General features: G+C 39.7%; 2 protein-coding genes across 2 annotated transcripts in view; both read right to left on the minus strand.

Annotated features, from left to right (window-relative positions):
• pip5kl1 (phosphatidylinositol-4-phosphate 5-kinase-like 1) overlaps positions 1 to 14,684 on the minus strand; it is a 34,905-nt gene extending 20,221 nt beyond the window's left edge. The window contains exons 1-2 of the mRNA XM_038733285.1: positions 14,595 to 14,684; positions 7,504 to 7,719 (exon numbers count right to left, since the gene is read on the minus strand). Of these exons, the coding sequence (XP_038589213.1) occupies positions 7,504 to 7,719 (216 nt within the window). The 5' untranslated portion in view covers positions 14,595 to 14,684. The remainder of the gene's footprint in view (positions 1 to 7,503; positions 7,720 to 14,594) is intronic.
• Positions 14,685 to 16,588: 1,904 nt separating this feature from the next.
• Positions 16,589 to 20,230, minus strand: dpm2 (dolichyl-phosphate mannosyltransferase subunit 2, regulatory). Its single transcript, XM_038733286.1, has 4 exons — positions 20,151 to 20,230; positions 18,711 to 18,800; positions 18,357 to 18,459; positions 16,589 to 18,205 (listed from the first exon to the last, which is right to left on the minus strand). The coding sequence occupies exons 1-4, from the start codon at positions 20,151 to 20,153 to the stop codon at positions 18,150 to 18,152; spliced, it is 252 nt and encodes an 83-aa protein (XP_038589214.1). The 5' UTR covers positions 20,154 to 20,230; the 3' UTR covers positions 16,589 to 18,149.

Genomic DNA, 20,230 nt, shown 5'->3' on the forward strand with positions numbered 1-20,230 from the left:
AGCAGACGACTGCAGAGTGTTGTTTGGAGAGGACCAGGCGGAACGGAGGGAGAGAGTCTCTGCTGGCCAAACAGCTGCTGAGCAATGGAGAGCTGTGGAGAAGAGAGCCGGAGCTTTTGGACAAATAAACACCTGCAGTCGGACTGGATTGTGCTCCAATATAAGCGCTGTATATCGGCGGGAGGAGCTCAGAGTTAATTGCTTTCATTATATTAACTTTTTATTTGTAATTTTTGGGATTAAAATGTTGATTTATCTTCACTGGTGCTTCTCAGCAGCGGGCCACAGTGTTTTTAGTTTCCACTGTTGTTGGTAATGTCCAGAGCTCCGTGGGACTACTACTTCATGTTTATAAAAAACGGCAGTGGACATTACTTGGAGAAAAGAAAGTGAAGAAGCTGAACTACCTAGCATTGTCAGAAAATATGTGTCTGTTACTTGATTTCAGCTATCATTGTACTTTACTGTAAATAAGTTAGCATAGCATAGCCCTAATCAATTGGAACTCCATTCAGAAAACCATTCCATTCAGAAAATTTGTTGTCTTGCTGCCTTGCTGACAGACAAAGCATGAATTCATATGTTTAGCAAAATTGGCATCATGTAGTTTTTTCGGCATTATTTTTATCCGTTTATTGCAAATAAATCACAGCAAAACGTTTAATTTGGTTATATACCGCTGTAGTAATCACGGGTTGTGTTTATTCGAATTATCACTCTATTCACACTATTGGCTCAGTGGGAGCAAATCCCTGTAGCCAGGTTCCATCATGGTAGAAAAACTGAAACCAGAAGAGTGGAGGCTGTTATAGCAGCAAAGGGTGGTTATCCCTTATTAATGCCTTGTTAAAGGTTCTGGAATGAGATTTTCAGAAGTCATATATAGGTGTTGTGTTTAAGTGTCCACATACTTTTGCATATACATGAAATGTGTACGCTTCTCAGCAGCATGATCCTGGAGCAGTGTTTCCCCTAGGATTTTTTTCAGGGGTGGTGGTAGATCCCCAAAACTACTAGTATCACTAGTATTCGCAGGTTCAGTTTTATTTGTTCCCAAATTCCATGTTAGCCTTTTTTATAAATTGTTAAATTCTGTGATTCTGTCCGCAATTTAATCAAAGGGCCCTACATCATGGAATGTTAGTGTACTACAGGCGATCAGGTGAAAATAGCAAGGGCAAAGTTGCACAACTAAAGGTCAAATTAATTCAACTTTTGAGGCGATGAGCAAGAAGCAAATTGCCTGGTTAGGTGAAAACGGCTTTATCTTGTGCGTCTGTTTTGGGGGGGGAATATATACCCTAGTTATATATATTTTTGTCATTCTTTCAAGAGTTGCGGGGGGTCGTTTACCCAAAACAATGGTAGGGGAAGGGAATACTGAAATTTTTTTAAATGAATGTCATTATTGTCATTATCATGCAATGTGTGTGTTATTGATGTCAAAAAACATGTAATAAATTATGTTTTGCTTATCTTAATGCAGTAATATATGTAAAAACGGAAGAGGTAAAGAATACATCTAAAGCCACCGTATGTTCAATGTGAAAGGGATGTGTGTGTTGGTGTTTTTGGGACTCAAGAGATACAACAAAACAGACAGGACAGTCATGCATCAGCCTGCTGAGTCAGCAGAGTGTGTTTGACTGGGATTAGGGTGAAGCTGCAGCACTGTGTGTTGAACTGCCCTGTGACTGCTCATTCAGAGTGGGCACTGCATACCACTCTTGTTCAAGGCCTTGTTCAGAAGGGGATTCCCTCTTTCAGCTGTCGTATTTGTACCTTTTCACATGAAAGAGGAAAACAACTGCTACAATTACCAATTGCTGCTCTTTTTAGATCATTCTCTTTTGAAGTCAGTGCTAGGTTGTCACCAAACCGTTTACAGCCTAATCAGGATAAAATAAATTAAGTTACAGGTTTAAAGGCTTAAATCAGCCTTTATGTCTGACATGCTTGCAAAAGTTTGCTTTGTAGATCTGCATTTATTTACAAATCAGAAATAGACCCTGTCAAATACTGGAAACTCAGGATTTCTGAGGCACATGTCAACATTGATATTTGAGAGTTTTAAAACATCTGATAATGTATATCTGATAAGAAATATCTGATACAATACATTTTTAATGTTTAGTCCTACTTCCTTCCCACACCCCCTTATACATTTTTGAAAGTGTATGAAATGTGTTAGTATGTGCTTTACCAGTTTCTGTTGCTAAGCCCATTATTATTGGCACTGTCATGTCAGAAAAGGCTTTGACCGCAACATAAGCACACATACCTACATCACCACCGAAGAAAAATTCTGCTATGGGCAAATCTGCTGGGTCATGTGGTGTAACAGCAACTGTTCCACTAGGGTCTGAGCTGCTTGTATTTGATGCTGGCTACATCTCTGGCTGTGCTCGTACTGGCTGAGGCTGCCTGTATTTCACCTGGGTCAGTGGAACTTGCTAAAGACAAACTGAACTGTGTCTGTGCTAGTAGCCTGCTGGCTGAGGATATGGATCAACTGTGCTAGTAATAGCCAATGTGAATCCATTGCTTTTTATCTTGCATTAGTTCGGAGTTGTAACTAAACCTTCACTGAGAGACAGATAATTATTGTCTTGTTTTATGGTTTAAATAATGTGCGCCCAAGATGGCGATGACCAAAATGCCAAACTCGAGGCTTCAGAATGCACACAAATGAATGGTATGATCTTGACACATGCCATCAAGCCAGAAAAGCAGCAGTTACAATTACATTCACATTCAAATGATGCAACATTCACCGAGGTTTAGGGCTGGGTATTGTTCAAAGATTTTCGATATCAATCGAATATCAATATCAATCGATACTGATACCGATACCTCGACTTTGATACCGGTTCCTGAACTATACTTCTTTCTATACCAGTTTTATTCTCAACAAACTATTGTTGTTTGTAACTTAATTATCACTTTATTATAATTAATATTGTTTGTAATTTTAATAATTGTTCCTTTGAAAAATTCTACTGCTTGTCAAAAAGCAAGACATATTTTCAGTGTAACAGGCCTATATTATGTTTTTGTTGTTTTTATTCCTCCTTTAGTTTTTATAATGTAATTTTTTAATTGTTTATATGTGAATTTGTGCTCTGGCAACATTGCAACCTAAACAACCTAAACATTCATGGCAATGGGCGAGAAAGAGAGAGAAACAAGTTTCTGCCACTACACATCAAAGTTTCCTCCTCACTAGAGGAAGAGGTGGCCAGGCAACAACTATCACAATAGAAAGTAAACTCAATCACGTGGTCCTTTATTCCCCTGCAGCAAAGACACAGACATCAGCCCAAGGATCGGTACGGGATGTCACCGTCGGTGACGTCACTTACTGATCCTTCAGAAATGTTTGGGGAAATGTAGCGTGTGTTGACGCTACTCAGTCAATAAAACATGTGTGCGTATGTGTGACCTTCAAGCGCGGTCTGTTTCCACACCCATAAATCTGTGCACCTTGCTGTTGGGCATGCCGTGGAGACAGTGGCTGATCGTCAGCAATATCAAAATATAATCATTATTAGTCTATCAGAATATGCTACCCCTGATATCTTAAATAAAGGTGGCATAATGCTCCCCGTCTCCTTACAGATCACATGGAGTGGGTAGTGGTGCAATTTAAACAGATTCTGTGGTGGGAGCACTATTTCATGGGGGATATTAGTCTACCAGAATACGCTATCCCTGAAATGATGTTATTATATAATTTTAAAAAAACAGATGTCATAATACTGTGAGAGTTACACCTTTATGGGATTGGAAATGGGAACACATAAGGTAGCATTCTTCGATAGTCTATCGAGTCGAATCGATTTGCGCTATGGTAGCATTTTTCGACAAGGCAGCAGATATCGTTAGAACACGGGCTCTGTCTTGTTGCAGTCAAAGACGGAGCAACTTTCTGTCCTTACATTTATTCCATGCACAGTCGAGGGCTTCACCTGGTGTTTCGAGTCACTGCTCTTGGCAGCTATTATCTTACATCACAAATATTGCATCAAGCCTTGTGCAACGTAGCCACACTTTTCTCCACGTCTTTTACATCCACGAGCCACATCTCTGTGCTGTGTTTACATCACCACAGCCAATTACAATCACTTTTAGATTTGGGCACATCAAGCATGCTGCATGCTTATTGGCTCATTGACGTTAACAAGAACCTTTAGGTATCAAAAACCAGACATTTTTTGATACTCAGTGGTACTGAGGCAATTCGGTGCCTAAAACGTATTGAACTTGATACCCAGCCCTACCGAGGTTGGTCTGTTACATTTTCCCTGTTACATTCCCATAGATTTACTTGTGATATTGTGACTCATGTTGTGCTCTATGTTTCCTCTGGGGTGGTTCACTTACCAGGTGGATCACCATGGTAACTTATGCTGAAAGGCTAACCTGCTCTAACCAACTCTCCTAACTCTTGTTGTGAATTATTTTGGAGCATTATAGCCTAAATTGTTATCATTAATTACTAGAGCAATGGTGGTCTACATTGTCATCATTTAAAGTGTTATTTTATAGTGTAAAGTTAGATCACAGTGTTAAAACTCTAGCTGTGAGTGTGTGTGCTGCTTTCTGTATCTAACTGCCCAGGCTCAGCAGTAGCACATGTGTGTGAGCAAGCTCGTGTGCTTTGGGAGAAAAGGGAGGGAGCACAGTGAGGCAGCATCAAAAACACTTGCAAAAGAAAATATAGAAGCAGATTTTGTGAAAATTGTATTACAAAACATACATTAATATAGTCCATCACAGTAAGAATGTCCTGTTTCTAGCACGGAGCACAAACAACACCAGTTTATTCCACAAAAGTCAGGTTATGGATGAAATGGCATGATCAAGCGGAGGGCATGCAAAGGACACAGAGAGGAGGAGCAGGCAGTCAGGGACTTTCCTGACCTCACCAATCGAAGGAGATCCCGCACACTGTTACAGGCTGCTTTTATGTTTGCTGTGGTGATGTGGAGAAATGTTTGTGTAGTGATATCATTCTACAGAGACTGAGACTTCTATTGTAGGTTTTTACATTAAGCATACTTACTGCTTTGAAATGTGTTTTTTATTTGGTCTGTCACTGGCATTAAAATTAATGGGTTTAATTTTTCTTATGTGAGGATGAATATTATGAGCAATAGTTTGGTAGGGATATTGAAATAAATTTTAATAGGCTATAGGCTATATATTTTAGGTTAGTAGTTATTAGAGTGACTGGTCATGTACAGCCCCACCTTTTGCGATGTGGGCGAAGGTAATGTGGGGGAGTTTACAGCAGCCTAAATGTCGAGATTCAGTCTTTTGACCACTATTTGAGCACATTTTATGACATGAATGGATTTTTCGTTTTGTTGCTTTATGAAGTTCATTTAGAACAATGTTTCAAACACTTTTGAGTGTGATAAATGAATCTTATTTTTAAAGTGACGAGAAGTTCTTAAAAGTGACCATCTATTCAGAGTCTTTTAATGTGGAAACACAGACACACAGCCGTGCTGAAAGAATAAGGCTAATATGTTCATAGACGCCATAAATACACATCAAATCAACACATTATTATAGATTATGGTGTTCCTTTAGGCATTCACACTGTCAGCAATCTTCTGTCTTCCTGTATGCGTCAGCTGCAGCTGTGCTACTTAACTGTGTCTATTTGTCTGGCTACAGTTTGCTCACACAACTAGCTTTCAGTTGATAACCAGCTCATCCCAATCGCGAATGTTGAGGTTAGTTAAGCCAGATAACAAATAGATATCCTGGGTATGTTGAACTCGCTTCGTGGTACAGGCCCCAGATCCCATGCCCTTTGTGGACTGATCTGGGGGGCTTCCCTTTCTTTTGTTTGTTTTGGCCAGCCCATCAGACCTGTTATTACTAAGTTGACCTTTAACTTCTTTCATGGTTTATTTGATAAACTTTTTTTTTCTTTAATACTCCTTGACTCCTTTGATTATGTTTGCCCACCATTGTAATGACCTTTGTGGGGATCGTAACATCATTTGGGGGATTGTCCATACTAATTGTAAACTTTGTAAAGTTTTCAAAAAGTTTTTGAGATATAGATTTGGGGAATTTGGTGGAAGTAAAGCTGTTGTAATTTAGATGTGTTGATTTGTTTGTAGCCTTTTGTACTGTGTATTGACTTTTAGAGTTATGGGTAATTTTGTGGACATAGTCGGCTTTTTGTTTAATTGGATCTTGTGCTGTACTGTGGGATGCAGTCATTTGTGAGTCAGAAATTTTGCAGTTGTGCTGAGGCTGCTTGATTTTTGGTTTTGGTACTCCAAAAACTCCCAAGCGGCCACATAAAACTGTTGATGGAGCAGTAAGACTTTACAGGAGGGTGATGATGAAGTAGGGTAAAACTTTTGCATTGCATCAGATATGGTACTCGACCACTGAAAAGGATGCTTTGGCAAGTGCCATGGCTTTAGAACATTTTGATGTTTATGTTGGCTCATCTAATGTCCCTGTGGGATACAATAAAGAGGGGGTTGGGTGCTTGTCTCTCTCTTTTGTCCATCTTCCAGCCATGGCAGCAGCAGCAGGCTGACTGGGACTGCTGCAAATTTGTATTCTTTTGATTGTTGTTTTTCTTCTATTTTTATGGGATTGGTAGTTTAGTTTTTGTGGCTTTGTTTCTGTTTGTTTAGTTAGTTTGAGATTGGTTTAGGGTAGAGGGGAAGCCTCCAGATCCTACAGTCCTTTGTGGGCTGGGCTGGAGGGTTTCCCTTTCTGTTGTTTGTTTTGGCCAGCCCATCAGACCTGTTATTTTGTTTGAGTTGATCTTTGACTTCTTTCATGTTTTATTTAATAAATGTACTGTATGTTTGCTTTGGTACAACTCCTTGACTCCTTTGATTATGTTCGATCACCTTTGTAATGAGCTTTGGTGGGGTCGTAACATGGTCTTTGGATGGCTAGGTGTTGGACAGGATTTTAAGTTGTAAAGCACATTGTAACTTTGTTTTGAAAAGTGCTATTCAAATGAAGCTTAACCTAAGTTTAATCAGGAAGACTATGCTACTCATTCATTCACATTTTTCTCTCTCTCTCTCTCCCGCTTGTCCTGCTTTCTCTGTAATCAGTGATCAGGGTCTAATTGCCAATGGCTCTTTACTTTTACTTTACTTTATTGTGCATATTAAATATTATTCACTCTTAAGGAAATCTCACCTGATTGAGATCATGCTTCATATCAATTGAAAACCAAATGTTCAAATGTATATGCTCCTATTAAGGCTAAGATGAACAAATCAATATTGTAATGTTAACCTGTTTGTATTTGGATTCATTAATTTGGATATTTGTTAAAGCCTATTCATTTCATGTATTCAGTTTAGGTATGTTTACTTGTAATATACTAATACTATGATAAGTATTGTTTTAACGCACTGACTAACAGTAAAAGTGAAGCCCTGCCTGTAATTTCATGAACCTAAATACTAAGTTGGTACATTTTTAAACATGCTGACCCGTACTCACTGTAGGTGCGTTGTGTGTGGTGTTTTGGGTGGCTGCTGCCAATCCCTCCTTCATCATGCAGGTCAGACTGTAGAACTCGTGCTGCTGATCGATCTCAAACAAGCCCAGGAGCTTCCACTGCTGCCTCAAACCACCCCACCTCCTCCTTTTCACTGTGCCGGAGTGCTGACGGTGACCAGACATCCCCAGGCCACCTGTAGCCGCTGACATCTCCATCTGGAATGCAAAAGAAATCACAACTGCATCACATCCACTGCAAACGCAGCTAAGGTTTTCAAAGCTCCAGCAAAAAGAAATCAAAGAGTGAGTAGAGGCCAGAGACAAACACAAAAGATAGCTCACTGTCAGTGGAGTCTTTGACAGGGTAACTATGGAGACCAACACAAAGGGATCATCGCTTCATGGGCTGTGCTGTGGGCACAAAGCTGCTCCTCCAACCATCACAGCTCTTCATTAAAACAAATCTTAAATGTTCAACTACTGTATGTGTACATTTGTTACAGTGCAATTAGTAACAAGTACAGTAATGTCTCATTCATTAGTGCACCTGCAGGAACATAAGACAATAATTGAACATGAAGCCAAAGACAAACAGGACACTAGTGGACAACAATGGTGCAAAAATGCAAAATGTATGTTTAAAAAGTATTTTTAAAATAAAAGCATCTTTCTGAAAAGACTAAACGTAAGTTTGCTCTAAAGAGTTTTTGCTTAAGAAGCTGCTGAATTTGACCTATATGGCAAATATGGTGCAGATTTATAACCAAAATACATACATAAGGCGCAAGGCATAAAGCAAATAAGGGTCATATTTAAAGGTAAGTCTGGTAATATTATATATTTTTCTTATTGTCAATCCCAGCCCAGACTGGGGTAAAAGAAAATGTGGACATGGAATTTGTACACTCTCCAGACAAAGCATTTGTTGGGGACCCCGGGTCTTTAGAGACCTTTATTCCTGCATTCCTGAGAGGTTTGTGCAAAAACAGTACATCACAAAATGAGCTATTCAATTACATTTTTCAAAACTAGAAACACCCATCTAGCTCTCTGGCTAATTTCAATAAAAATTGTATTTGAAAAAATATGAACAAATATTTCTATCTGCACCAGAAAATAGATCAAATGACCAATACACAAACTCTCAAGCTTGTGACTTGTACACTCCTTTGTTTATGACTGCAGAAACACACTAACTCACTCCTCAGCGTAGATTAGATTAGATTAAATTAGATTAGATTAGATTAGATAGAAAGTCATTAGGATTAAGATTACAATATGTTAGGACACCACTAAAATATAATACTATCAGTAAAACTGTACATAATGTTAGGATGTTAATACCTTTATTAGTATACTAGTCAGGGGCCACTTTACCATTAGGCAGGTAGGCAGCAGTCATTGTAGAAACATTGTAGAAATAATTTCAACTAGACAGTAGCTATAGCAGGTTAAGAATTACAGGACCAACATTCATCATTTTAGTAGTTTTTGTTTCATGAACCCACAAAAAGATCTGCCTTGTGGTTAGTCTCTAAGCTAATCAAACAGTAAGCCATCATATTAATGTCTCATTGATACCTGTGCAACTGTTAACTACCTTATTTGTAAGCAAGCTAGCCAAATAAGCCATATCATCATCAGTCTTACCATGTCACTGGTGCTTTGCCTGGGCTCTGGGGGCTGTGACTCTGTTTTTTTATTGCCCTCATCTCGTCTGTCTGTTTCATGTTCACCCAGGCCAGCTCTAGTACCGGGTCCACCGGTATCCTCACTGCTGTCTCCACTGGTGAAGGTAGAAGTAGCAGCAGCACCAAAAGAAAAGTCTTTAATTTTGAGCCACTTTTCTGCACCTGCCTCGAGCGACCTCTCCTTTTCGTCCCTCAACTTCTCAGCACCACCTTTGCGTTTCGTCGCATGGTTTTTCTCCATGATATTTAAAGAACTAAATAACCGGGCTAGGGGTTAGGTCCGTGTTTCAGCCGTGTTTATTATGTTCTGATGTGGAGTGTGTGATTGATTGACATAGCCAATCATATTAAAATGGCCCCTCCCAAACCACGTCTGGGTCAGTAACCACACATTGCGGGCCAGTCGATCAAAGCACATACAAATCGATTTTGAACTGCATTTTTTTGCCTCTATGTGGTGCGTCGGCCTAACTGTCTAGCAATTCCCGGTATTCACAATGGCCAGTCCGTCCTTGGAACCCCAATCCCACGTGCAGAGCCAAATCAACAATTAATGTCTCCAACTATCTAGTATTGTGTGTGTCTCACAGCCTGATATCTCTTCTTCCTCTGAGCCATAGAGCTCCATTGTTGTTCAGAAAATATTAAAATACATCAGTGAGCCTCGCTGTGGCACTGGGTCTCATGTTCCTTCATCACCACGAACACACACACTGTAGTTTACTCTGACTCAGTACTCACTACAGTACCACTGAAAATATTCCCTAACAAATGCACACTTTCCACCTGTTTGAGTAATGACTTCTAAAAATACAATGGCAAGCTGTTGTAGGAAATTAAAAGTGTTTTTTTAGACAATACTACATATTTGTGAGTGACCCATTATTTAAGGGTAACTGATCCTTTAACATTCTGGTCGTCAAGTAAATACAAGATCGGTGGCTCATTTAGGAATCATTTTAAGGGAGGATGTTTAACCATTTCTGCCCTGTGTGCATTATTAAGAGCACGCTCTGTTTCACAATAGAGGTTTAAAAAGTCTTAATTTGATGTATGTCCAAATTTTATAAATCTCTTGTGTTTTCTACCAACCTTGCTACCACCGACTGCAAATGCTTCAGTAAATGATGGCTAACCCCTTTTGTAAATTAGCCATCTATGCCATTGGGTAGTTATAGCAACAAGCATGATGCGAAGCTCCTTGCACCTTTTAAGCTCTTCTCTCTGTTACTAGAGACGCTCCCAGCTTCATTTTGCATTTGACTGAGACACAAAAGCTCCCTGTCTGATCACAACCTTTTGTAACCCTGTTTGATGGTCTGCTTGAGTGTTCAGGCTGCTGCGGTTTGAATACATCACATCTTTAAGGCAGAGGGTGTTTCATTACTGTTCAGGAACAAACAACCAGGATTTCAAGAGGAAATGCCTGATGTTGGAGAAAAATAAAATTTTAGAATGAGTTTGTTGGGGGTGCTGCATTGTGTTATTATAGAAAAAATTAAGATAAGTTGACTTCTTTCATTTTAAAATGCCAAATAAACATTTACAATGCTAAAAATAAGCCTAGACTCTCTAGGGTCAATGCAGAAGCACTGGCTAACAGACATGTTAAAATACATTTAAGCTGTTAAAATACATTTAAGCACAGACAAATTCATCATGTAAATGCAAGTGTTAACTTTAAAAAGCACTAATCTATGTGTTAATACTAACAATGGATGAAATTACAATGTAATGTAATGTTAAAAAAAGGAGTGGTGCAGGTAGTGATGAACCTTCAGATAAAGAAAAGAGAAAACCAAGTTTAACCACAATGGTTTTTTCAACTTTCACTCAGGAGCAAAAATCAGCCTTTAAACCATTTGTTTTGGGGGTGAGCCAGTCAGATCTTTTAAATATATATATAAAGACATTGCTTTTACAGGTTGATGCCGCATAGGACGGGTTGTTAACGCTTGTAAAATTTCACTGTGGTAATAAAATAATAGTAAATATTTGGCCCAGTCGGTAACGGCTGGCCTGGTGGGCTGACCCAATCACAGGTTTGGGTCCGCGTCATGAAACACATCTCTCATGACATGTTTGATTTTGATTGAATGTCCCAATTTCAGTAACCTCGGATTGGCTCGGTCGGCTCATCTCAGGACCAGGCCGGCCGTTACAAACTGGGCCTATGCGCCATCGGCCTGTAGAAACAATGTATTTATATAAGAAATCTGATCGGCCCACCCCAAAACAAACGGTGTGGCCCCTCTGGCATTTGGCAGAATTAATAGATGGCCAGTCCGCCACTGGTCACAGGCTTCTGGTCTTCTAGTACCAGTGCTGTGAGAAAGGATGCTACTGTAGGCCTAGCAGAAACAAGGAGGAGTGTGGTAGAGGTTTCAAAATCTATGTTTTCTCCCCCTCACTTTTTTGGGCGATTTTGGAGTTGGCTCATAGCCAGGCGGTTTGAGTGACTAGTTAATCAATCAATCACACACTCCGCATCAGACATGATTAAACGGTTGAAACGCGGACAAAAAGCATGCAGGTCTGTAGAAAACATGCGACACAACGCAAATGTGGGGCTGAAAAGTTAAGGGAGAAAAAAAGAGTTCGCTAGAGGCAAGTGCAGAAAAGTGTCTCAATATTACTGTTCTTTTTGTACCTGAAGACAGCAGTGGGGTTGCTGCACGGTGGGTGCTGACTTGTTACAAGTAACTTCATTTTGCTAAATAAATAAAGTAATTGGCACCTTTTTCACGTTCCTTTTCAAAATTGTAGCCTACTTTTACTCCTTACTCCAGTATTCGATATATTTTCCATTCATACCTTCATAACTTCACCAGTCTGTAATCTGCAATAGGCTTCGTTAACTGAATGAGCTGTCAGCCAGGCTGCGCGCGCAGTTACGCAGAAGCGCACCAGGTCTCCTTTATGGTACAGAGAGACGGTACTTATTACAGATGAATGAGCTGGACAGATGCAAACATTTAGAAAATCAGGCAAAACCTTTTTCAGTTTAAGGCTTTATTGTTCTACTGATACAACTGAAATCCAGCCTGCGTCGCTCTTTAACAAGCCGGCCGGCACCTACTTTCACTTTCCATTAACGGTGCATTAAAAGCGTATTTAGTCTCTGCAGAGAAAACGTAAACTTCACACTGTAACATCCAAGTCTGATGATCACTAGATTGATTCTGATATATTAACAGTGTCCTGTTGTTGAAAAGAGCATCGCTTTCTTTTGATGGATATCAGCCTGTTTTTTTTTACATTGGTTACTGTGAACAGAATGTAGCCGGTGAAACGAATCTTGGCTTTCACTCAGCAGCTACCAGCTGTTATTTATTCAGGAAACAATCATTTTTGAGATGCACAGAGAGAGAAAATATGGTGGATAAAACAGTCCTGTTGGGCTTTAGGCATGACGCACAGCTTCCTCTGTATGCAGGTTTACCTGCTTCAACAACGAGCTGTTGTTGAAGGCTTCAATAGTTGGCTGGGCAGCAAGCGTGATATATTAAAGTCATCTTATCAACACATTCATGGAGATTTAAAAAGGAAAATAATTATTAAACAGAAATAGCTAAAGACAATCAACCAGCAAAGCAAATTGCATTGCCTAGAAATAATCATGTTGCAGCTGTTTCAAACATGATGAACAGCAGATAAAATATATTATTATACTTTTACATGAGTAGGTGTGTCATTTTTTTCTTTTACTTTTTATGGGAGTAATTGTACTTTTTCTTGAGTAAAGATTTTGAGTACTCTACCCGCCACTGGCCAGCAGAACCAGTACTAGCACTGACATGGTGAACATGAGACAGACAGCAGAGATGAGGTCAAAAGCAGAACAGAGTCAAAGCCAGCACTGCCCAAAGCACCAGCTTATGGTCAGATTGATGATGATATGGCTTAATTAGTCATCTACTCAAGGGCTCAGCTGAAGTGATTACTTTACTTTAGGAGTGTTAGAGGGATGTTTCTAATTTTGAAAATGTATTTTAAAGGCTCATTTAGTTATGTACTTTACTTTCATAAAATTCTCAAGAATGCAGGAATGAAGGTCTCTAAAGACCAAGAGGCCCCAATAAATGCTTTGTCTGTAGAGCAGGCTGACCAGGGACAAACTCCTGGGTACTTTTTTGGCTCTGTCTGTGACCATCCTTGACCTTAAAAACATGTGCCAGGAGGTGTGTATGTGTCTCTGCTACGTGTCCATAAACAATTGAAAAGTATTCAAAATGTTCACAAAGAGATGAGCATCCTGCAGTATTTTAAGAGGAAGAGGTCAGAGGTCACAGGAGCAGGAGTAGAACAAACTGAGGAGGACGAGCTTGTAAGTTGTGTCGATAGCTAGTAGACGTAGTAAATTCTAAAACTCACGTAGGAAAAAGACTTTGTTATTCCAACGGCATGTCATCAGAGTTTGCATTGAAGACAGTTCTGTGTTCACAAATATTCACAGGAAGAGTCAGGGCCAAGTGAGACACAGGAAATATCACAGACAGCTACAGTACATCAATTGTAACATTAGGATAACTTAATACATTTGTACTGTGGCTACATTAACTAGCAGCTGTTCCATGTTTTTTATGCTATGTAGTAAGTTTTGTTCTAGTTATATTATACACCCTCTCCCTCTTCGAGTCTTCATAATCTCCCCTCTCCAGTCTATTCTCCATCTTCTGTCACTACAAAGACCCTCTTTCAGCCACACTAATAAGTACATTCTGTTTTCAAAAGTCATTAGAATTGGGCATTTAATCAGTTTTGGTGATAAGGTGCTACATGCAGACAAACATACAGTTGACATAAATAAATGTAGAAATATATAAATATGGAATAGACAATGCAACTATAATAATATTTAAAAGAATAGAGAAAAATAATACAACTATTGACAACTATTGCAGACTGTTTATCTATCAACTATTTAAGTGCTTTATTTAAAAAAAAACAAAAAAAAAACTAGCATTTCGGTCCCCCCCCCCAGGTTCAAAGTCGCTCCTACGCCCCTGTTGGTAGTACACTTATTTTCAGTTAAAAAAGACAAGAGAATATTGATTTTTTGAGAGGGGTATTTCCAGCTTTAAATTTGAGCCTGGTGAACAGTCTCTTATTATCTGATAAGGATAACCAAAATGCTTAGTCAATAACAAAACCCGGTTCTGTTTTATGACACCTAACCACTGAATATCAGCAAGAGAATCACCCGAGCTAAAGAAGCAGGATTTAGAAAAGTATGCATCACTATGCGGTTCAATGCTAAACTCATACCCGTAGCAATGATAGGGGGGACAATGAAATACATGCTAATGTCAAGCATTCTTCAAGCTCCACATGAACAAGTAACGTTACTCGTTAAATGTGCTGAAAGCTGTCAACTTCAGATTAAAGCGTTTTACTTGCCTCAGGATGGCTCGTTGACGCAGAGCAGAGCAGGTCAATGCGCCGCCTCCGGGCTCTGCCTGTCCGTATCGTGTGTGTGTGTGTGTGTGTGTGTGTGTGTGTGTGTGTGACTGTGCGTGTCACATGTCAGTTTGCTGCCATGTGATGGCATCGAGCGGAGACTGGCCATTACCCAGCGGTCACACCCAGACACTGTCACTGACTGACCAGCTGCGCACCGCACCCTGCTCACTCTGACAGGCTCACATCCTACAAACACAGTATAAGCTGGGAATTATATGAATGCGAAACAAATAAAAATGTATTAATATTAATGCATCAATAAACTAAATAAAGCAGTTAACAAAAATGTAAAACATTAATTTCTTTCCTAATGTTATGGGTTTGTCAGGAGGATGGCTCTGCAGCCACAGAGCAAACCCTGCTGACTCATGGGGTAATCTGATGACCAGAAGATTATCATTTTAATACAAGGTAACGCACTTAGACCATCAGCCATCCACAGGGTTAGGAAAGCTTCCTCTGGTGCCCTTCCACTTTAAATACATTTTTGGGGGGTGAACCAAATTTAGCTATTTGATTTTTATACTTTCAGAGACTACAGTCAAAACTTTCAATTCAATTTTATTTACATAGCACCAATTCATGACAGCAGTTATCTCATGGAACTTCTCATATAGAGCATATAGAGGGAGAGAGAGAGGGAACACAGTAGCCCAATGCAATATCCACACAGAGATATGAAACAATAACTTCTTAACATTTCTACAGTAAAATATGGTATGTTTATGTATTACAAACTAGAATAACAGCTAATAAGAAATCAGCACAAATATCAGCACTCGCGTGTTTTTATGTCAAAATTAAAAAAAGATTTATTTATTTTTATTTCTGGGTGCAATTTTGGCACCCCTCTCAAGGAATAGGAAGCGCCCCCTACCAATCCTCAGCTCCCCTGCAACATTTCATCAACAGGGGCTTGAGGCAGCACTACGGCACAGCCTCTCACGACAAACGATTGAAATAAGGTTCACAAGAAATGTTGTTGAGTATGAATATATACCCTAACTGTGTTAAAGAGTACTTGAAAGTTATGTTTGCATAAGAAACAATATAAATTAAAGTAGAATTATTGTCCCTCCTAACTACAAATTTACATTTACTTCACGTTTACAAAAGCAGCAGCACCAACGGCAAAGTCACAATGAAGGCTCCTTTACAAAAGTACCGGTAAGTTATTTATTAATGTACAACATTAGAATTTTTTTGGTTTGCGTGAAGTGTTCTGTGGCTGCATGCTTTTCTGCACCAGAGTAGCCAGGCTAATGCTACACTACACATGACATGGATGATACTCCTTAATCATAACGTATGATTTGCATGACTCTTAAAGAATGACTTATTCATTTCATTTTATTTCCAGAGAGTTGAAGACCGCCATGTGAATAAAAGCAGTACTGGCACTTTTTTCCACATTAAGCACTAGACCCAGTCATACTTGGTGAGAGCCCTTATTTGTATAGTTTTATAATCACTGCCTGCCCTAAATCCACTCCCCTTAACGTGAACAGTGCACCAGTTGTGTTTCCACTCTAGTCACAGCCATTGTAGGTCCACTTGATTACTATCTCAGCTTACTCTGGTGTTACATCAGCTTGAAGAGTGAAGTTTAGTAATATTAAGTGTTGCATGGATTGCATTCAAGGCAAGGCAACTTCATTTACACAACACATTTGATACAGAGGGTAAATTGAAAGCAGAGTATTCACTGACAAAGTTGTGGATTGTTTACAATGCTTGTTCTTTACGTCCCATGCTTGTAGAATTGACGTAGAAAATGACGCAGGTACCCTGTGGTGCAGGAAGGTGGGTGAGCAGTTGGAGGCGTACCAACAGAACTGACGATCTTCCCAAATTACCCCTTAAAAACAAGACAAATGCTTTCCTGTCTAGGGCTCCAATTATAAAGATAACAAAATTAGATTAAAACCACATTTCCCAGCATCCACATTTTATTAAACAGAGAAAAAGTAAACATTTGGCCCCATTTACTGCAGGTTTGTGTGAGGCGAAATGCTGGTTTGCATCCAAAAATATTTACAACATCACTTTCACACACTACAAACATGTACATTGTCACAGTATTTATGCTTTCAATGAAGTAGGATTTCTGACTCTTTTTTTTCTTTTTCTTTTTCTAACAGTGACACGTTTCACCCCCTTTGGTCCTGCCATATTACTGTCTATTAGTGTATTTGCTCAAATGTAAAGCTGATGATACACGGGGCAACTTTTTGAGCAATGTTGCTGGGCAAGACTGTTTTTGCGCTGGAAATTATGTTTGAAATAGTGTAGGTTGTGGTATTTTTGGAGGATAACATATTTATGCGCATAGATATCAGATATTCTTTTAGATTGGAGAGAGCACTGGTGTAACATCGGCTTCTACAGAGACAGTGATGACAGAGACATTTGCGCCTTTACTGTTGCTTGGCGAGCAAGTTTCCTCAAGTCAGTTTTTAGTGTCATTTAGAATTCCTCAGCCCTGAAAGTGTTTAGGTAGCTGAGCGTAGTCTGCAGGACTTTCCGTGGGCTCATGTTACACGTTTTACTGCCTCATTGGAGTGAACAAGTGAAAGGCATCTTCCACCATCCTTACTCCAGAAATGGACCGAGGACTGCGTCATCCGTCAAACGACCAAGGATAGTCAGACGAAATCACTCGCACAGCTTCAAGAGCTTGAGAGTGAGAGTCAGAATACGACTGATAAACAGATTGGGTCAGCTACACTTGAAAACATTAACATTCTGCCCTAATGGAAATATTTCATGTTTTGATGTGGGCGATATTCATGCCGATGTCGTATCAGAATAGGAAAACGTGACATCCAGTCCATTACAGTCCATTAGCAGTCCGCAAGCTCTCCCTTTGTAGTAGTTGGTCTGAGGGCTTATCTACTGGATCCAAATGAAATTATTCAGAGTGGATGGTCATGGGAATGTGCCATAAACCCTTCAACTAAATTAATTCCTGTTAACACTGTCTACTGCCTACAAGAGGAGAACACAGCAACTGATCTCAACACTACACAACAGTCAGTGTAACAGCAATGCAGTGAGCAATCTCAAAACCTTTTCAAAACAAATTTAAAGCCACTATGTCAATTTATTTCATTATTCTCAGGACGCAAGTTTTTGGTTGTAGAAGCATTTATCCGAGTGGAAATTGGTGCAGTCTCTGTTTTGCTTTCAGCAAATTCATTCTCAGTGTCTTTCTTTATACTGCCACTCCAGGGCGCTGAAGTTGAAGGTTTTCAAATGTGACACAGCGGCTTAAAAACACTGCTCATATCTACTTATCATCTCTAAGAACAGAAACAGAACCAAAACCTCAGGTAAATCTCAGAAAACATTCTTTTTAACAAATATAACTTTGTAAGAACGTCATTCCATCTGAGAATGAAAGTATGATTTTGTTTGTAGGGCCACCAGAGAGGGCTCAGCAATTCATTTTCACATCCTCCCATCCACAGCCGTCACTCTAACATCATGACATTAGTCCACTTTTTTTGGCTTGCGATTCTTCCACATGACAACTGCCATGAAGGCCCCTGTGGAGAAGATCAGAACAGTATTATTATGACGCACATATTCACACCCCATTTAACTTTATATGTAGAGAACTTAGAGGGGTTGTCTGTGAAATCCATTTTTCAATGAGAATACGTTTGATTTGTTGTAGAATGCAGATAGTCTACTCACCTATACAGAGGAGCAGTACTACTGCTGCAATGCCAGGCAGAATGACAGAGTACTCCCGAGGAAGAAAATACTTGTGCAGTATGTGGTCACTGTCCACAAAAGGCTGGAAAAGGACCACATGACATTTAAAAAGTGTTATTAACCATGAAAGACTTAAATTCCTATTCCTGTGTATAATATAAATACATTTATTGTTGTTCCATGTAATAATTACATTTTGCAACAGTTTTATAAACTGAAAAGTGCGAACACAGCTCAAAGACTTTGGAAGGTCTGAACCTGCAAGCGACTGTACAAGTCTTGTGTGAAATTAGGGTCTCTCATTTGGATTTTAGGGAGACAAACAGAACCTACCAGAACGATGACCCAGACAGAGTAGTATGTAAACAGCAGCAGGCTGAAGACAACAAGACTCATGCCAACTGCTTGATCCACTCCTGTAGCCTGAAAGCAAAGAAACACCTGCTGAGCTGAAGGCGGGGGCGACCACAATCCCAAACTAATTATCAAAACTTTTCTCCAGCAAAACTCTGATGAAATGGGCAGAACAGTGCAGATGCCACGCGCAGCTTATATGCTTTTTGACTCCAGTGATACACTGTAGTTACTCCCTTCCAAAAACATCTGGTAACAGTGGGGGGGGTGATGGCACTGTGAATGAGACGCATGCCTTTGGTGTGAGAGACCCAGGTTCAATTCCCCACTGTGACCCATCCACCACTGTGTCCCTGCGCAAGACACTTAACCCCTAGTTGCTCCAGAGGCGTGCGACCTCTGACATGTACAGCAATTGTAAGTCACTTTGGATAAAAGCGTCAGCTAAATGAATAAATGTAATTTAAAAAGCAGAGCTTGAGATTTCCTGACTTTTGGTTTCTAGTATGAGTCCAGCTCTATAAACACTGGATCCTACATTTACCATAATGTATCCATCCATCCATGCCCCCAGTTTATAACGCAACCCAGATAACATCATCCGGGGTTGTTTTCTCACAGAGCTCCTCCAACAACACAGAACATGTGATACAACAGACTCAGGAGTCCTGAGTCCTCCAGATTTGTCACCTGACCTTTATGAGTTAAATTTGTGGGCAAGTCCATCCATTTGAAGAAAAACGTTCTACTTAAATAAATCTGTTTTCTCTATACATAATTCCAGATCTATGCTGTTCACCCTCCACTGAAAGGACAGGGATGTTTTAGTGAAAAAGGTGGTTTGACGAGGCACAGCTCTCGTACGTCAAGCTCTGCGAGAGTCATGCCAAACTGCTTTCAAATATGTGAAAGTTAGCAGTTGATTTGCTTATTTGCAGAAGCACGCGCAAATACACATCAGATACATTTAGTTTACACATTAACAATGTTCCCTTGTAAAGGCGGCGTAGAAAATGTAATTAAGTCTTCAAACTATTTCAATACAATATATACATATTAATTTGCATGAATGATTGGTACTGGGACATTTGGGGAGTAACCTGTATTAAAGTAGAGACAACCGTTAAGTTCTTTAACGTTACTTGATCACATCGTCAGTATTAAATTGGCTATGCACTAAAACGTAAACGAAAAGATGATTAACGTATAATCGCTAACAGTTACTACCAAGCTACAGGCTAACATTACTGTCCAACACGTTTCTCATAACCGTGAAGATTAGCAACAGCAACTGTGCGTTAGCCGGCGCAGCTTTACCAGGTGCAACTGTACAAAGCTTTCAGTCTGCTGTTAGCTGAGTAACTATAAAGGGCTGCCTTTAGATGACCTGTGGAAGTTTAATCAGCTTGTCTTTCTTACCATTTCTGACAGGTATTGCTGACGTCGCCTGCTCTTCTTCTTCCTGTTGATCAATCCGGCTGACAAGATGTATCCGTGGG

This window comes from Micropterus salmoides, unplaced genomic scaffold, assembly GCF_014851395.1.
Source record: "Micropterus salmoides isolate LMB-PRFRI ecotype aquatic unplaced genomic scaffold, ASM1485139v1 Ms_hic_scaffold_20, whole genome shotgun sequence".
Classification (NCBI taxonomy): Eukaryota; Metazoa; Chordata; class Actinopteri; order Centrarchiformes; family Centrarchidae; genus Micropterus; species Micropterus salmoides.